This window comes from Nicotiana sylvestris, chromosome 1 (assembly GCF_000393655.2).
Source record: "Nicotiana sylvestris chromosome 1, ASM39365v2, whole genome shotgun sequence".
Lineage (NCBI taxonomy): Eukaryota > Viridiplantae > Streptophyta > Magnoliopsida > Solanales > Solanaceae > Nicotiana > Nicotiana sylvestris.
Window position 1 is genome coordinate 10,113,495 of NC_091057.1, and position 15,688 is coordinate 10,129,182.

At 41.2% G+C, this 15,688-nt stretch overlaps 1 protein-coding gene across 2 annotated transcripts; it reads right to left on the reverse strand.

Annotated features, from left to right (window-relative positions):
• Positions 1–12,873: 12,873 nt before the first annotated feature.
• Positions 12,874–14,500, reverse strand: LOC104217303 (UDP-glycosyltransferase 75C1-like). Of its 2 annotated transcripts, XM_009767508.2 has the most exons (2): positions 14,219–14,500; positions 12,874–13,952 (listed from the first exon to the last, which is right to left on the reverse strand). In XM_009767508.2, the coding sequence occupies exons 1-2, from the start codon at positions 14,240–14,242 to the stop codon at positions 13,035–13,037; spliced, it is 942 nt and encodes a 313-aa protein (XP_009765810.1). In that variant the 5' UTR covers positions 14,243–14,500; the 3' UTR covers positions 12,874–13,034. The 2 variants fall into 2 exon arrangements, with proteins under 2 accessions (XP_009765810.1, XP_009765809.1); XM_009767507.1 differs by having other exon boundaries at positions 12,874–14,500.
• Between the last annotated feature and the right edge of the window lie 1,188 nt (positions 14,501–15,688).

The following is a 15,688-nucleotide window of genomic DNA, read 5'->3' on the forward strand; positions in this document are numbered from 1 at the left end:
GGATTCAAAGTAGCCATGCTAGCGAGGCCACCATTCGCCAGGTCTGTTGTCTCTCCGAAGTTCTCTTGGCCAGCATCCCTCCCTGCTTCTCGACTTATCCTTTGGGGATATCAGTGTGGAAGGCCGGGATAAGGCTTCTGAGAATGCATGCCCAAAAAGAGGATGTTTGGAGGCGTTGTTGTAGGAGGTAGACCTCCAAGAGTAAACTAGGCTCTAGGATTTTACCATGTGTGTGCACCCTTTTATTTCTTTATTTCTGCTTAAGGATCCTATGCGGGCTTTTGTAATCATATGTTTATGAATATAAAGATATTTTCTTGACTTCTGCCTTTGATACTTGCCGCATTCTTGTATATTCTTGTGCACTTGCAGGGATTCTGAATGTATGCCTTTGTTTGACGATGATCAATATCTAACTCGGGTGCGAGCATTCTTTTCAGTCTTTGACTGATAGAAATGGTTCCTTTCCAAGCCCATCGTTATTCCCTAGACCAAGCCTGAAGCGGTCCGATAGATTCGGGTCATCAGGGCCCTCAAGTCTCGTAGAGATAGAGCATCGAACCTTAAAATTTTGAGAGTGGCCTCTGAGTGAAGGTCAGCTTTAGGCACTTGGAGATTTACTTTGAACTTGATGTAGATAACCTTATAAGGCGTTGTAGGTAGATCCCTAAGGAGGGGTTACCCATATTTAGGCAATTTCCTGAGGTCGATCCCTCATGGACAGAGCTCAAAGTGCTTACTTTTCTTCTTAAGAGGAAACCTTGAGGTCGGGTACCACCTCGGGACTAGAGATGACGTGGCTGGCTTGTTGAAGCCTAACTTCTCTTTGATAGGGGTCCTCGAGGTCGGGTACCACCTCGAAAATCATGTCGAAGCCATTGGCCTTCGGGGGCCTAACTTTGGTAGGCGGACTGTTGCTGTTTCCCCACATATATGGAGATGCTCCTACTTCTTGGGAAATCCCAATATTTTAGTTTACTATCCTTCCGTTTTGGCATCGAGTCCTTCGTTAACTTAGCACCAAAGCGTTTGTGTAGGTTCCCGCTACATCTTTCTAGTTCTGCCATGGCCATGACTACTACTTCAGGGTCTGTCTGGCAGAGAGGAGAGAGTCTCACTCCCAGTGCTCAGGATCCACGGGAGTTAACTTTGAAGACTATGTCTTCAATAAGAGAGGAGAACCTTGAGCTAGTGAGAAGAAACTACGGATGGGGCGAAGGGGTAGCGTTGCAGGGCTTCCCCCGGATGAGGGTATCACAGACTTTGCCGATGGATTCCTGAACGTGTATTTGAACCCCTTCGCACTAGGCCCTCTTGATAGGGTCGTACTCGACTTCTGTTTAAATTATCGGGTTACTTTGGCATAGATACATCAGTCATTTTGGCGAATAGTGATGATGATGAGGTTCTTTGCGGAGAAGGCAATGCTTGAATTCACGCTCAGTCTTCTTGTTAGGCTATACATGCCCTTTCATCATTGAGGTCTGCTAACCTTGCGGTGCCATTCATCCACATCCTTTGTCATTGATGAAGAGGAAGATGGAGATCAAGAGTGGATTAGTCGGTTCATCTGGGTCCGGACGACTGACTTTATCCCCATGGAACTTATGTTGTTCCACATGGAACTTATGTTGTTCCCCGAGGAATGGAATTATACGCGTGAGTGGAGCGTCTCGTGCTTTCTCAGATTTGCTCATGGTGGAAACTGGTTTATTAATCATGTTTCTCCCTTCCCTACAACAATTTCATGGGTGCCAGGCGAAGTTCCTGATCTGCCTGGTTGGGTTCGAAAGCTGGCGACCCACTCGACTTGTGATGAGCATAGGTGGCATGCCGTGTCCCGGGGCAGATGGGAAGCAAAATATCATGGTATGTGTGTACACTAGTTTTACCTTGTCCCTCGTACATTTGGGAAGACATTTTCCCTTTTTTCATGTATTAATCTTGCCATCGTAGGTATCGGAGGGTCTCCAAGGGCGAGGATGTGCTCCTCCGGAGAAGGGGAGGGGTTGCTAACTTCCGAGCCAAAGGACGACAATCATAAATGGGATATGTATTCGCAACGCGATGGTGCTCATAGCGGCGCGAAATGGGGCCAAGTCTTTGAGGAGAAAACATTATCCAAGCCTGCTGCGCCCGAAGTTTCCAGTTCTAGGGAGGAGGTTCCTTCGAGTGATCGTGCTTTGGCCGGGGTTGATTCTTCTAGAGCTGAGGGGACTAGATTGACAGAGGTGTGCTCAGCCTTTGAGGAAGTTCATTGACTTCACTTTGCGGTGAGCTTTTGGCGCAGACCTTCCGAATCTCGCGTCTTTCCTTCCTTATCAAGTTTTTCTTTTGCAGGCCTTTGACAGACTTAAATCTGAGCTGCTCCGTCATGGGGATAGGCTCCGAAAAGCTATGGATGAGGGCATGTCCCTTGGTCTCCTTTGCGAGGAGAAGGAAGTTGAGTTGACACACTGGCAATATAAGGCGTACTGGAGCTCGAATTATGAGAGCTATTTGATGGAACAGGTAATTTTCCGTCCCAGGCGGGTATGCATTTCGATTTTTAACTTCTCAGGTAACTCTTCATCTATCTCAGCTACAGAAAAAGATAGAGGCCCTGGAGTACCTTAGGGGTGAAGCCAACCGAGTCAGGAATGATTGTGGCGAGCTAAGAGCTGAGGTGCAGGCTCAAGCTTTAGAGGAGAAAGGTGCCTTGTCTAAAGTTCTTGACTTCGAGGTCCAACTCCTCTTAGCTCATGATAACGCTTCAGTTCAAGCGGATATGATCACGAAGTTCGAATCCGAACTTTTGAAGGTCAGGGCTGAAATCGTTGATGCTCGGACCGAAGCAACACCGAGCCGGACTAAGAATGATCAGGAGATGGAGATTTATTTGAAGGGTGCTGCCGATGACCAAGTCAAGTTGAAGAGGATCCTTGATCATGAAGAGATGATCAAAGAATATGCTCGTTGCAGATCCCGAAGAAGGGTTCTCGAGGAGATCAGTGCCAGGGGTTTTGTTATCCCGGAAGAGCTGGTGCGTGCGAGGGAGGACAAGCGTTATGCTCGGTCATTCCTGTCTGAAATTGAGGAAAGTGAAGATGAGGCTGGTAGGTCGTGGACCTCAGGGGTGGGCGTAGACTTTGCCATTTTGCATGCGATACCTTTAGAGCGTGTTTGTAGACGGAGAATGCACTTTTTCACATTTGCAACTAAAAGAGATACTTGAGCTTTTATTTTTCTGTACCGCTTTCTGCTTTGCTTCTGACCAGGTGGACTAGTTTTAGAGTTGGTGAGAATCCTTAGACTCGTAATATGACCTTGGGGCTCATTAGGCTGGTGCGAAGGCTCTTACACACTCGGTCGATGCGACCTTTAGTGTAAGCTGGCATTAGAGCTCTTATGCTTCTACTCAACTATTTTGGGTTTAGTCTCCGAGACGGGCTTCAACTCGAGTTCATTCAATCCTTAACCTTTTGTGTCTACATGGGCGGGCAACAATGGCTATTACGCCTTGACCTTGGGCATTTGTATTTAAATTATTTTCGGTTCAGTCTTTGAGTCGGATTTCAACTCGGGCACAATTGACCCTCAAATTCTGTATTTGCTTGGGCTGGCAAATATGTATAGTTAGCTATTTTGGGTCCGGTCTCCGAATCGGGTTATGACTTGAGCTCATTTTGACCCTCAAGCTTTCAAATTTTAAGCTGGTGACAATGGCTCTTACGCTTTTGGTCATTGCAACCTTTTAGTAGGTGGCCCTGAGGCTCGTTAGGCTGGCAACAATGGCTTATACGCTTTGCCCTAAGGCATATGTAGGCTTTGTTTTCCTCTCGTTAAGGACTTTTTGAAATGATTTTGCCTGACCCATCGTCAGTTTGGGAAGAACCTCGATTTCAAGTCATTTGTGGCTATGTTCGAGCACCTCAGAAGGTTTAGCTCGTAAGCTGAGTAGCTCGAAGCCTTGTGATTTGGAGCTGACATGGTCGAAGCTCTTTTTGCCTTTCGAGGGTAGCCTGTTTAACCGGTTCTTTTCGAAGTAGATTTGAAGTAATGGCCTGTGATTTTGTAGCGACGGTCGGGCGTCCCCGAGTCGCATAGATTCGGCTGGTGCAGCCGTATGACCGTAGTCATTGTATTTGGCCGGAGCCATGTTTGATCTCGAGTGTAGTAGTTTAGGCGTCTACATCAAGGGTATGCCCTTTTAGGAGTAAGGTCTTACAAAATTTTCATGCCTTTTGAGGTCTTAAAATTTTGTTGATACTTGGTACAAGTACGATTCATGCCTTGCTTGAGGTCTTACAGTTTTGTTGATACTTGGTACAAGTATGGTTCATGCCTTGCCTGAGGTCTTTTTAGACTGAGTCTGCCCGCTCGGGGTCTTACGGCCTCGAGTTTTTTAAATGAATAGCGATTGGCAAAAGTCTCCGAGTCACCGAGTTTGCTTAGGCTCAGGGGCCGTTACTCGTGAGCTCAAAATTGCCTCGTTGAGGGCCTATGATTTTGGAGATTCTGACCTTGAGGTCATGCGTTTTATGAGTTTGCGATGCCACTTTCTGAGTGTTCATGACATTTTTCCCTTTTGGATATGTTTCATAATTTCCGTGCTGCCTCGTTGAGGGCTTATGAGTGTGTAGTTCCTACCCTGGGGCCATGTGGGTGCTGAGTTATTGACGCTAGTCTCCGAGTATTTTGGGGCATTCTCGGTGGAGAGATCCTTGCTATAAGAATGCTGAATTTTCTTTGGAGTACGAGATGCTTTGGTGAAAGATATTCTTTGATTGTTTGGCATAAGTACATGTTGTTTTGTTGCTGTGAGCCTAGCTCACACGGACATGGTTCATCTGACCATTTGGCCTGGTACATCATTTCCCATTGGAACTTTGTTTGTCGTTCCCTAGTTCTTCCAAGTGGATAACCTCTCAAGGGGATGCCCTCTAGTGTTCGGGGTTAACTGCAAAAGAAGCCTCATATGCTTGTTGGATCCTCCTTAGGTGGCGTGTGGACGTTGCCTCGTTAAAACCTTGCCCGTGAAGCCCTCTTCGGGACAGAAGATCCATCGAAGAAAAGGAAACAATGGGTGCCATTAAGGCCTCAAGATCTTCGGGTTGGGTTAGTACTTTCGACTGCCATGACCGGGTGCCTGCATATAGGTTAGTGTAAAGTAATGAAAAAGGGAGGTGGTCTACCTTATCGTGGGATGCGTCAGCGATGTTCCGAGGTCTGATGTGTCCCTAATGTTTGGAGCGAGGAATCGATATGGTCCTCCGTTGTGTTTAATCAGGTTTAGCCGAAGATGTAGTTCGATTATCCTTCGGCTCTTTCTAGAGTGGAGATATTGGTACCGGCGTTACGTTACGTACCGCGAACACTTCCCTTATCGGGTATCGTTCTCCGTAGACGGTTTTAATTTTGTCCTTTGCTGGGGTTTCATCATTTGGTAAAGAGTGGTTGGTACCGCTCTCATGCAGTGTGTCGATGGCCGTCCGAATAAGGCATTATACCTCATGCCTCCTTCGATGACATGGAATTTGGCATTTTGGTCTTCGCCGGCCATGCTGACTGAGAGAATGGTCTCTCCTTTCGTTATTTCGATCACTGTGTTGAATCAGTCAAGGATTCGAGAGGCGAGCATGATTTTGTCTAGCAGTCCAAGTTGCTCTATTACTCTCGACCTGATAATGTTGGTCGAGCTACCTGGATTCACAAACGCATGTTTTATTCGAAATGAATGAATGAAGAAAAAGGTTACCAATGCATTGTCATGAAGTTGGGGCAAGGTTTCGGAGCCTTCACTGCTGAATGTGAGGGCGTCTTTGGGTACGTATCCCCGGGTTCGTTTTTCTCTGGTGATGGATATTTTTGTCCTCCCCCTCACAGGTTCCTAGGGAGTGTCGACGCCCCTCCAATATCATGATAACACGTCGTGGCCCATTTCATTCGTTCTTCTTGGCCTCCTTTCTTTCTCAGAACTGATCTTTAGCTCGATCGCTCAAAGATTCTCGGCGGTGACTTTTATTGAGTAGCCTGATTATTTCCTTTCGGAGCTGGTGGCAATCTTTGGTCCTATGGTCGTGCGTATTATCAAGTTCACATACTAAGTTGTGATTCCTCTGGGAAGGATCCGACTGAATAGGCTTGAGCCATTTGGTATCCTTGGTTTTGCTGATGGTAAGCACGATGTCTAATACATCGACGTTGAAGTTGTATTCTGATAGGCGAGGTTCCCCATTGGCCCCGTGTCCCCATCGAATCCGCCTATGTTGATGAGTCCCCGAGGGTTTTGTCCTCGGTTCACCAATCGATCGTTACGAGGCGGATTTTATCTCGGAGTATTCCTCCTATCATCGGGGTACGGTTGATACCTCTCTTTGTTCTGTTTTGACTCCTTCGCTAGGAGTCTACTTGGATATACTAAGCCTGAGGGGGCTCCCAGCTATCCATCCTCGACCCTGATTTTTGACTGATGTTGGTTGTGGACGTCCGACCAGGTTGTGGCGGGATACTCGATCAGATTCTATTTCAGCTACCTTGAGGCCACTAAGCTTCATTCATTCAGGCCTTGAGTGAAGGCGTGCACCGCCTAGTCATCGGAGACCGGGGGTAGTCCCATTCGTTCCGTTTGGAAGCGAGATACAAATTCTCGCAATATTTCGTTCTCCCTCTGCTTAATCTTGAAGACGTCAGATTTCCTTGTTGCTACTTTGATGGAACCGACGTGTGTATCTATGAAGGAGTCTGCTAGCATTGCCGACGATTCTATGGAGTTGGGAGCTAGGTTGTGATACCACGTCATGGCCCCCTTCGAGAGTGTTCCTCCGAACTTCTTCAGTAAGACGGCCTCGATCTCGTTGTCTTTTATGTTGTTACCCTTTGCTGCATAGGTGTAAGCAGTAACATGTTCATTGGGGTCTGATGTCCCGTTGTACTTTGGGAGTTCGGGCATTCTGAATTTCGGAATGGGTTTCGGGGCCACTTTTTCGGGGAATGGCCTCTGTATGAACTTCTTCGAATCCACACCTTTCAGGATCGGGGATGCATCCGAATCTGGTCGACCCTGGAGTTATAGGTCTCGACCTTCTTATCTTTGGCCACTATCATTTTCTCACCCGATTCGATCCTTTGGGTGAGGTCCTCGAGCATATTTATAATGGCAGGGTCGGCTAGCAATTCGTTATTGCTTGATCTCTCAGGTACCTACTCGACTGGGGGAGCTGTCCCCGGTTCTACCATGCAGGGAGTCTTCGGGTGGCTTTGTAGCTGAGCGATAACCAGGTGTTGTGCCTGCAACATTTCAAAAATAACATAAAGGCTAACTTCTTGTTCTCCCGAGCTGGGGTTCGTTGGGCTTCCTATTGGTTGCCAAGTCGTATGTTCCTATCGCTGTGTGAGGTTTCGTCGACCTGCTGTGCATCTTGCGAACCCACATCCGCTGGAATTGGCCCAAGTGCATTGTCTGGGTTCTGTGGTGGCACGCCAATAATTGGAATATACACACCATTTTCTCCGTGGTCTTAAAGGTTGTCGTTCTCAACTCTGTTCACTGATCCAGACAATTTGACCTGAAATCGAAGATCTTGGACAAGAAAAAGTGTGAAAGATAACTTGTGTTGTACGATGAAACCAACAAAACAATAATCACTATTATTTTTACCCCCACGGTAGGCGCCAAACTGTTTACCGTAAAAATGATAATAAGAATTAAATTTGTTGATGAGACTCTAAAAATATGTGATCTATTTTTATGCTAGTTGTTTAAGTAGTTGATTCTGGATATGTGAAGATAAAGGATGAAATGCGAGCTAAAATAGAGTTGTAATCAAACCAAGGGGTTAGCTATTCGGGCCTCGGACCGACCGGTGAGGGGCCTCGAGGTCGATGCTTGGGCTCAGGCTCGAGCTATTGGGGATAATTGGGAGAGGGCTAACAGCTAGGATATAATTAAAGGAGGCTCTTTATGACCAATAATAAGTAATAAATGAAGAACAAGTATGAAAGTAGTAAATAAGAGCAGCAATATCGAGGGAATATGTTAGAGAGAAAAGAGAGAGTTCTTGTATATATCGTGTAGAATAGTTGGAGCAACAGCCGCCTCTACAAAGTGGTAAGGATCCCCTTTATATAGGAGGGGAAATCCAACATAGTACAAAATGCATTAATTGTAAAGGTATGGAGATGGGACGGCTAGATGCGACACCTTGATACAGGCTCCGGACATGCCGACTTTGTCAGACTTAGCCGCGTGCCTTGGGAATCCCCTATTTTACTCTAGCCTCGATCAATATTCTCTTTAGGTCGGGCCTCGACGAGCTTCGAGGGAGAGAACTCGGTCACAGCTTCGCGTCCTCGATGCCTTGAGGTGTTCTTCTGAAGTGACTTAATAGCAAGAAATTGGACCCTCTGATTTTGCCGCATACAAATGCCTCTCTCAAATCCTACAAACAACAATTGGGATGCCTCTTAGGGATAGTGAAATTAAATGTGCCATGGTTTCTTTCAAGTGGTTCAAAGCCCCTGGCCCTAATGGCCTTCACCCTTTCTTCTATAAAAAATACTGGGACATAGTAGGAAATGATGTCATCCAATTCTGCAAAAATTGTTTTTCCACATCAACAATGAATCCAGTCATGAATGAAACCCTCCTGTGCCTCATCCCCAAATGCCCTCGAGCTTCGATGATCAAAAACTACAAGCCCATAGGCTTATGCAATATAGTCTACAAGACAGTGACCAAAATCATTGTCAATAGAATCAAGCCTTACCTATCTCATATCATTAGCCCTAGTCAGGCTAGCTTTCTCTCCAACAGGAAAGCCTCATACAATGCCATCATAGTCCAAGAATACATCACCCACTTTGCAAAAATGAAGGCAAATCCTCTAACATGATTCTATAGATTGATCTGGAAAAGGCTTATAGTCTTTTATTAAGCAAACCCTCCATGCTTTCAAATTCCAAAATACCATCACCAATCTCATCATGTCCTCAGTTCCTCCACCATTTCTGTCATTGTTAATCGAGAGCAAACAAACCATTTTATGCCTACTAGGGTCATCAGACAGGGTGACCCTCTTTTCCCATATCTGTTTATCCTGTGTATAGAAAGACTCTCCAGAGACATTGACAAAAATGTCCTTCAGGGAGAGTGACACCCCATTAGCATTAGCAGAAGTGGCCCTAAGATATCTCATCTATTCTTTGTTGATGATCTAACCCTTTTTGCAATAGCTAACCAAGCCAGTTGTAACACAATTATGAGTACTCTCAACTCTTTCAACTTGACATCTGGGGAAAAGATCAACCTTACCAACTCTAAAGTCTGTTTCAGTGCAAAATTGCCAACCTCACCAAATGGATTTCATCTCGAACACTCTTTCCATTAACGCTTTAGCAAATTTTGAAAAATACCCGGGCTTCCCAACTTCCACAAAAGACCAACACACAGTGATTTCCAATTCATCATTGACAATCTCCATTCTAAAATGGCTGGATGGAAAACAAGCATGCTGAACATGACTGGAAGAACTACTTTGGCAAAAGCATCCCTGAACTCCATCACAAATCATGGAATGCAATACATTAAGCTCCCTGCAAAAACAACCAAAGAGATTAATAAAATACAAAGAAATTTCATCTGGGGGTACTACTGCTATTAAAAGAAAGATGTACATTGTCTCCTGGGAAACATTCACTATGACTAAGGCTAAGAGAGGGGAGAGGGGCTGGGAATTCAGAAAGCTGAATTGAAAAACAGAGCCCTTCACTCAGGGCTTTCTTGAAGGCTATATCAGAATCCATCAGTCCTCTGGGAAAAAACACTGATGGCAAAACACTGCAACTGGAGGAACCCCCCTAAAAAAGCTAAGTCCAACACCTGACAATGCATTCTAAAGGGATGCAAAACTTTCATGAAAGCAAAAAGATGGGTAGTGCATTCAGGGAAGGGGGTCAGCTTCTTCAATGACCCTTGGATAAATAACCTCCCAACTATAAGGTCCTTAATAGTAGACCCTTGACAAGAGAAGATATGGCCAAAATCGTAGCTTTTGCTCATAATAATGGAACTTGGGATCTTTTTAGCATCTCTCTTAACATCCCTCAAAACATTCAAAACTCCATCCATAATACCTTCACCTCACCCAACCCAATTAAGGAAGATAGAATAATCTGAGGAGCCGCCTCAAATGGAATCTATTCCACAAAATCAGCTTACTCCCTCCTGGATAGCCTTCAATACCAAAGAGATGAAATCATAAGCAATAATTACTTATGGATCTGGAAACTAAAAGTTCCCAAAAAGATTCAATCATTCTTTTGGCTACTCTTCCATGATAGGTTCCCTACTGGAGCTTTTCTCCATCATGTTAGGATACAACCAGATCCACATGCAACCTTTGCAATCAAGCTAATGAGACATCGGCACACATATTTTTTGAATGCAAAAACTCCAAACCTTTATGGCAAGCAATCATCTCACAAAGCACAAACAACAATATTACTCCTATACCATCATTCACAACTAGGGACAGGCCAAACACATGGGCATTCCTTAAGAAAGAACACTACAACAATATCATCACCTGGAAAGAGCTAATGCCATTTTGCTTCTGGCAAATCTGGCTCACAAGGAACAATAATCTATTCAATAACAGAAAGGAAAGGGTGGACACAAAATGTGCTATAGCTAAGGCAACTGAATATGTAACCATTATGTTGAATAAAGCACCCAAAATTAAAAAAAATATCTGGGTCAAATGGGAGCCACCAAAAATCAACACTTACAAGCTCAACACTGATGGAGCTGCAACATGAAATCTTGGAAGGGGAGGACTGGGAGGAGTCTTCAGAAATGCAAGTGAAAACTGGGTACTAGGCTACATGGGATTCATCCAGTACACCATTAACACTCAGGCAGAATTGCTAGCCATTCTGAAAGGGCTGCAAATTGCTGAAGAAAGACAGTTAACACCGTTGGAAATAAACACGAATTCAATTGAGGTAATTAGAATGCTAATCAATGGGAACCTCCTTTTTGACCCACTTATTCATGAATGCATGTCAATCATTCAAAGACTAGGCACCGTGATGGTGAAGCACAACTACAGGGAGACCAACATAGTTGCTGACCTACTGGCAAAAGAGGGCACTAACAAGAACTTTTTTGAAGTTATTTTTGTAACAACGGTTCCTCCTGTGTTTGTCACGCATGTCTTTTGGGCATACATTGCAGGAACTGTTTTCAAAAGACAAATTATGAACTGTAATATTGTTAATGATGGCCAGATAGTGGGGAATTTGATATATTCACCTACAAACAATCTGTCTGTAACCCCTAACGGGTAGTTTAGTTTGTTTATTATAAAATGCATCCAGTTTAACCAATATTAAAGGAGGTGCACCTTGTACCTTCTAGTCAAATGTTTGATCCTCATACTTTTTCTTCGTTTAAATCATATTTTGATTAATAAATAGGGTTAAATTCCCATGCTTTTGCCGCTTTTTCTAATTAAATACACTTTTTTGTTTCTTTCTTTTTTGTTTTTTATTGGGTATATGTTTTTTTAACTTTTTTTCCCTTCTCTTTCTTTAGTCTTTGTTTGGCCTTTAAATTTCTTAAACCAAAAATAAATCTCTCAAATACCCTCTAAGAATGGATCTCTAACGCTCATGGTATACTCTTGAACTTAAAATTTTGAATACGCCTCTAGCTGCTAAATTTAGTGGGCGCTTGGACATACGAATTGTGAAACTCCAGGAAAAAGTGAAAAAAGAATTCAAGTAAAAAAGGTATTTGAAAATTAGAGTTGCGTTTGGACATGAATATAATTTTGAGTTGTTTTTAAATTTTTGTGAGTGGTTGAAGTGAATTTTGAAAAATAGCTTTTTGGAGTTTCAAATTTTCGAAAAATTTCATAATTCAAATTTAAGTAAAAGTTAAAATTTGCATGGTCAAATACTTAAAACGAAAACAAATGAAAAATGTTCATGGGCAAGCAGGCCCTAGTCTTGTACTTAGGAAAAATATGTATAGTGTCCCTGTGGACCAATTGATATTGGTGTTGAGTCATCTCCTTTTGTTTTATTGTAACTTTTTCGAGTGGAGGGGGCAAAGGCCATGAGAAAAGGAATAGGACCGTCTTAAAGTTCACTTTAAATCTTCAAAATGTATGGTATGAATTTTATCTGTGATTAATTAACTTAACCACTTGATTATTATTGATGTTTTTAAACTCAAAAGGCTTGACGTATATAGGAGATTGAACCAAACAACACAATATTTATGTTCAAGTAGATAATTGGATGCCCTTTCTCCTCCTCAAATTCTTGTGGGAACATGATAGTTAATAGATTTAGGAAACAAAAGATTTATATATGCTATTATTTTTTCTTGTATTTGTTTACCACAAAATATTTTCAAGAACAAAAATGCTTTTCTCGCTTATGAATGGAAATCATTTTCCTTACTGCTCTCTTAATTTTTTAACTTCATATATAGTAATCACCTAGATTATCGCTTAGATATATTTATTAATCTGTAGTACTAAAAAATTCATTAAAATACTCTCCTATTTTGTTAATATTATTATCTATTTTTAGTACATATATTTTTTCATACTTTTCATTCACCAATCAAATATAATTTTTTCTATAAAAATAATTTTTATCCTACCAAACAAACACGAATAAAGGGCAGTCCTGTGCGGGGTCCGGGGAAGGACCGGACCACAACGGTCTATTATACGCAGTCTTACCCTGCATTTCTGCAAGAGGCTATTTCCACGACTTGAACTCGTGACCTCCTGATCACATGACAATAACTTTACTAGTTACGCCAAGATTCTCCTTCAAATAAATACGAATATTGATTAAATTTGTTATATTTGGACATCAATTAAGTAGCTAGTTTATTAAGGTCATCAATTGAGTGATTGACACTTGGGTCATCAGCTGAGTGACATAAATTCACTATTTCTACATTAACTAAGATAATTTACTAAGAAAAAAGAAAAAGCTTCTTAACTATTATGGCACTAAACTTATCTTTTTTCTTAACAATGACCAAGTAAACATTCATTAACATAAGCCTTAAGATTTACATTAGATGAACTATTTTCCTTCGTAGATTCCTTAGCCAAATCCTTCCATTTTTGGGCATTCTTTCTCAATTCCTCTCCTTCCTCAGCATCTCCCATTACGATCTCTATACACTTCTGGAACTCGTCTCTTTTAACGATACCTTCTTTATTAGCGTTCACTCTCACACCAATCTTCCAAACATCTTGAATGAGCTTCGCGTTGCAAATTTGATCATTCCAAATCGGGCATGCCACGATTGGCACACCAGAAGCTAAGCTCTCCAGAGTAGAATTCCATCCACAATGAGTCAAGAAACAGCCTACGGACGAGTGTTTTAGGACTTCCATTTGCGAGCACCAACACACTATTCTCCCTATCTTTTCCAATTCATCTTTACAAGTCAACTTTTCCTCGGGTTTTTCCCCATTTAGGGTTTCTCTAATCACCCACAAAAATGGTCTTCCACATTTCAACAATCCTTGACTAATCTCTTCCATCCATTGACTTGATATCTCAGCATAGCTACCAAATGCTATGTAAATAACTGATTTATTCGCCCTTGCATCCAACCACTCCATGTAATTATTTTCACTTTCGATCATATCAGCCGCGAAAAAATTATCTTTTCGATCTTTCTCATCAAGAAAAGATGAAGGAATTAAAGGTCCAATTCCAACCATAGTTACATTTTTCAAAACCCTCAAAGCATTAAGTTCCAATGCATCAAAAGTATTCACAAGAATTCTTGGATTTTCTTCACTATTCAATATCTCAATTTGCCTTTTAATTGACTCAACTGCCCAATCATTAGACTTCACATCATCAAACACAAATGAAGGAAAATCACTTGAACTAAGTGAAGGTAAACCTGGTAGCTCAATAATTTGATCCTGAGAATCATAATTCTTGAAATAATTAGCAAAATTAGTAAACCGATAATAATAAATATCAAAAACTGTAGCTGGTTGAATCCAAAATAATGTAGAAGGGATATGTAATTTTTTGGCTACTGAACCAGCCCAATCCATAAGAATAGTGTAAATAACACGTGTAAAGGGGTAACCATTTTTTGCCTTGGATTTAATTAAATTGGCAATAAATTCAGAACCATGAGATTTTATTGCTGAATTGAATAAATGGTAATCATCAAATGAACCTTTGAAATTTCCATCATAGCCATCAGAGAAAGGAGCAAAGGTTAATCCTTCTATTTTTGGGAGATTTTTTATGCGATTGAAAGCTGATAGGCTAGAAGATAAAGTGACTTTCACACCTAAATTGATTAATTTTTTGGAAAATTGAAGGGATGGATTAATATGACCTTGGCCTGGAAATAATGCAATAAGAACATGGCATTCATTTTTCAAGTTTTCCATTTGGTGGATTGGGAGAAGGTGAGGGGTGTGAGTGATAGAATTGTCTAGTAGCATTGGTATGTACTAAGGATTATATGGTTTTAGAGTTTTTATAAGACAATTTTGGACATATAGTGACTGATGACGTCTGTGCTGACACCATACATTTTAATAATTCAATTCATGTACTTCATTTGTTTCCCTAAATAGTTTGATTTTACATAAAATTTAACAAAAATTAAAGACTTAAAAACTTGTGGTATTAAATACAAAAACAACAATAATATAGTAGTTCTACAAGTGAGGTCTGGGGAAGGTAGAGCGTACGCAGACCTTACCCTTTTCTTTAAAAAAACAAATAAATTGTTTTCGATAGACCCTCTGTTTATGAAAGATAAAGGGAATGGGCAACAATACCAAATTAATCTGACAATTGGAGCGAAAATATAAAATTAACACTAGGTAATACAATCAAATAGTCGAAACAAAGGTAGCAACAAGTAATAACATAAATCTAGGGATACTAAAATACACATAAGACACTATGTGATGTATCAAAGCTACTTTTACAAACAAAGACAACATTCGACAGCCTAACCCTTTATTTTTATTCTCAACCTCCAAACCATAGTATCTTTTGTGTATTTTCATATCCCTAAGTTATATCATTATATTTATTTGGCTATAAATCTGGTTTTTAGACTATGTCAGCCTATTGTATATGCACATTGTTTTTTAGTATACACATATATATAATAAGGCCCCCTTTGGCCATAAAAAAAGTTTACTTTCTTGGAAATTTTTTACTTTTTTTCAAAATTAATATTTGACCATAAAATTTTCAAATTTCACTTGAAGTTGAATTTTAAAAATTTTCGGAAACTTGGAAAACTCCAAAAAAAAACTGTTTTCAAAATTTTCACTTCAAATCACTCACAAAAATTTAAAAACAACTCCAAATTATATATTCATCTCCAAACAAAACTCTAATTTTCAAATACTATTTTCACTTCATTTTTTTTTTACTCTTCCTAAAAAATTTTCAATTCTTATGTCTAGACGCCCACTAAAGTTTTTTGGCAAAGCATTGGATGACAGCACTTGTGCCACTACTGGAGGAAAAAACAAGGATATTCTAGCCGTTTTCCTGTCATATCTGAATTTCTTTTAATGTTTCTTTTAAAAGATGATTAATATAGCCAATTAGCCATGGACAGTTTGTATTATGTTCAACCTCTAAATTTAAAAAGAAATGTCTTTAGCGAAAGTAA

Excerpts from the sequence above, each read along its gene's own strand:
- LOC104217303 (XM_009767507.1), bottom strand. The coding sequence starts at position 14,492 with ATGCTACTAGACAATTCTATCACTCACACCCCTCACCTTCTCCCAATC.